Source organism: Alligator sinensis, unplaced genomic scaffold, assembly GCF_000455745.1.
Source record: "Alligator sinensis unplaced genomic scaffold, ASM45574v1 scaffold900_1, whole genome shotgun sequence".
Classification (NCBI taxonomy): Eukaryota; Metazoa; Chordata; order Crocodylia; family Alligatoridae; genus Alligator; species Alligator sinensis.
This window is the reverse complement of record NW_005842882.1, coordinates 563,541-566,705: the sequence shown is the minus strand read 5'-3', so window position 1 is coordinate 566,705 and position 3,165 is coordinate 563,541. Positions and strand designations below refer to the sequence as shown.

The 3,165-nt window shown below is 40.8% G+C and overlaps 1 protein-coding gene across 1 annotated transcript in view; it reads left to right on the top strand.

Annotated features, from left to right (window-relative positions):
- LOC106722930 (myelin-oligodendrocyte glycoprotein-like) overlaps positions 1-3,165 on the top strand; it is a 15,963-nt gene that overhangs the window by 3,987 nt on the left and 8,811 nt on the right. Inside the window, exons 3-5 of the mRNA XM_025192042.1 lie at positions 967-1,314; positions 2,368-2,472; positions 3,064-3,149. Of these exons, the coding sequence (XP_025047827.1) occupies positions 967-1,314; positions 2,368-2,472; positions 3,064-3,149 (539 nt within the window). The remainder of the gene's footprint in view (positions 1-966; positions 1,315-2,367; positions 2,473-3,063; positions 3,150-3,165) is intronic.

Sequence of the window (3,165 nt, the reverse complement as noted above, 5' to 3'; positions counted from 1 at the left end):
TCTTTCTATACTAGTATCCTGTTTTTACTAAACTAGAATTGTTCCAGTTTGTGCTTAGCCTAGCAGTTTGGGATCATGCCCTTTGACTTCCTCATAGTTTCAGCTGCGTACGTGATCTGCTCGCTTACACATAATGGCAACTGACTCCATTCTGTTCCCCTACAGGAGCAAGGACAAACCCATGGTGTCTTCTCTACTGTAGGAGTGTTTTTTCCCCCCTGGGCTATGGAGGGTAGAATGGCTCTAGCATATTTCTGTCCCTATAGCTCTTGTACTCCTTGTCATCCTGCAGGGTACTTTTCTGAAAAGTGAGCAATGTCATCCTCCCACTTCCTTGGCAAGATCCTGAACTATTAGGTCACTGACCACAGGGTGGACACCATTCCCTTCTTCCCCAGGCCTACATCTACGTATTTGACACTGAAGTTAATGCTGCTGTCTTTCAGACACATTGGGTCACACAGACGTCTCCCATCTAAATGAGTTGGGTCATGCTTTATGCAGAGACAATGGAAGTGTATAAGGCTGTCCTCTAAGAGAATGGGAGAGGGATGTGCATCTCCCTATTTCGTGTAGGATCACCCTCTGGAGTTACATACAGCTGCTGCACATTGCCAGAATGGGAAAGCTATAAATCAGTGAAGAACAGGGCAGCTTTCTTGAGCCAATCTGTGTAATTTTGAGGCTAGTGGTGGCAAAGTTTAGACATCTTAGAGGGGAGAAATGCTATCGATGGCATTTTTTTTTTGCCTTGTCACTCCCCCAGGATACTAGACACATAGACTTACACAAATACCTTTTTCCCCATAAACTCCATAATTCAGGATACCTGGCACTCTTACAGAGAAAGCCTGAAACAGTACCACAGAATAGAAAACTATGTAAAATAAAGGAGTAATGCATGTCTGTGATTAGTTGAATACATAAGAAATTCTCAGATTCTCACTATCCTGGCATTTTTCACAGCACTGTTTAAAGTGATAGGACCTCATCACCCCATCTCTGCTGAGGTTGGTGAGGACGTTGTGTTACCCTGTCACCTGTCCCCCAGGAGGAGTGCTGAGGACATGGAGGTGAGATGGTTTCGGTCTAAGTTCACTTCCTATGTGCACCTGTATCGATATAGGAAGGATCAGTTCGACCAGCAGATGCCTGAATATCAAGGAAGGACGGAGCTTTTGAAAGATGGTTTCACCAATGGAAGTGTTGACTTGAAAATTGCCAGTGTCCAACTCTCTGATGAGGGGCAGTACACCTGTTTTATTCAGGATGATGTCATTACTGAGGAGGCCCAAATGGAAATAAAGGTGACAGGTCTGTAGTCCAATTCATTGATTCATCTGTGGGTGGTTCATAGTGATTCCCAGTAGCGCATCCTTACACAGAATTCACTTTTAACTGTTATTTCATTGTTAGAAGGAGTTCCAGTATGTCACTTCTGGATTCGGGCTCATAGGATCATTTCAAAATGTTACCTTATATCTGCCACTGATATAACATTATTTTATGTGTTCTAAATTTGGCAAGGGGTTCTTAAAATATTACACCTTCTTCAATCATTTTACATCTTTGGCCCTATATTTGGCTGCTATAAGGAGGTGGGAGAAAAAGAATAATAGAGAAATAAAACTTGATTTCTTGGATTCACATATTTAAAATCTAAAGCCCAAGACTTCTGAGTAGTTCAGTTTACTGAGATGATTAGCTCATGAAAAAAATTCATTGAGCACTGTGAAAATGCCCTTTCTTTACTTGTGAATGTTTTTTTATAGCACAACAAGCCTGAACGGTCTTCTCTTTAACTCGGGAAGAATCACTCTACCTAGACATGGGCAGTGGGGTCTTGTGAGATAATAATGACATGGGACCTGCTGCCATGCAACAGCACTGCAACAGCTCCCATGCACTCCATTCATTTTGGTAAAGGCTGTTTGAAAATCGGAGAGGGAAAACTTCACCTTGTGATCAGCTATTTCTCCCATTCAGCTCTGAGGCTGTATCCACATTCACATAAGCCTGGCTGAGTATCATCCACTAGGAGATGTTGTAGATGACAGTGGATTTGGAGTAAAATCTTGTTTTCATTTTTCTAAATCTCCCTCCTTGCCACTATACAAGGTTGCTTTTCATTGCAGCAGAAGTAGTGAATCAAACAAAGCCCATTTATACACTGTGCATGTACATTTTATGACTGTTGGTTACAATCTTTTATTAATTAGTTTGGGGCATTTTCTGTAGAGTAGACAAAGTTAAATTTTCCCTTTTAGTTTAGATCAGTCCTGAGGGAATGGAGATGTAGGAAGCAAACACTTGATTTTTCCACACTTCACACAGTAAGGTGACTACCTTTGGGCTTTTGTTTTTCAGATCATTCTTCCCAGAAGGTACCCGCTTGGATAGTGGTCCTAGGTGTGATCATGGTGGTTTTGTTTGGTGTCATTATCCTGACTGTTTATTTCTCTAAAAGAAAAGGTAAATATAGAAAATGAACTAGAAAGATATTTTCTGGTAAAATATAAATAAGATCATGAACAGCACTAATGGGAAGCCTCTAATATCCCTGCCCTGCAAACTGTCCAGGAAAAGAAATAGCATTAAGGTTCAGAGGATGAACCAGGGACTGGGAACACACCAGTTTGGCCTCAATTTTACATGGTCGTCCCTCTCCCATTCCCAGTTCTGAGAGGGTCACTTCTGGCTGCCTCTGGTTTCAGTTCAAACAAGACTGAAAAAACAAGAATTGTCCGTGCAGTATACTACACTGACAGATGACACCGTATTGAAGGATAGGCTAGAAATGTCTGTGCAAAGGCAGTAAGTAATGAGATGTGTTCCTTATTGAGAGAAACAATTCTCTGCAAACCAGAAATTTTAAATCCACACCTTTTTGAATGCTCAAAGACAAAATGTTCATCAATCCTAAAGTACCTTTCCTATGTCATAACTCTAATATAAGCCTACGTACGCTGGTACAAATTCATACATAGTTGTTCTTTCAATGTCTATCAAGGAAGGAATAACCTCTAAATAGTAACCTTTATTAATTTCTTTACATATTTTTAGGGAAACATGTGAAAGAAGTTGGTAAGTCTCACTTTTCCTCTTTCCACTTTGGCAAACAGCTGGACTGCAATGAGCACAGTGGCTTTGTTTGTATTCATGTGT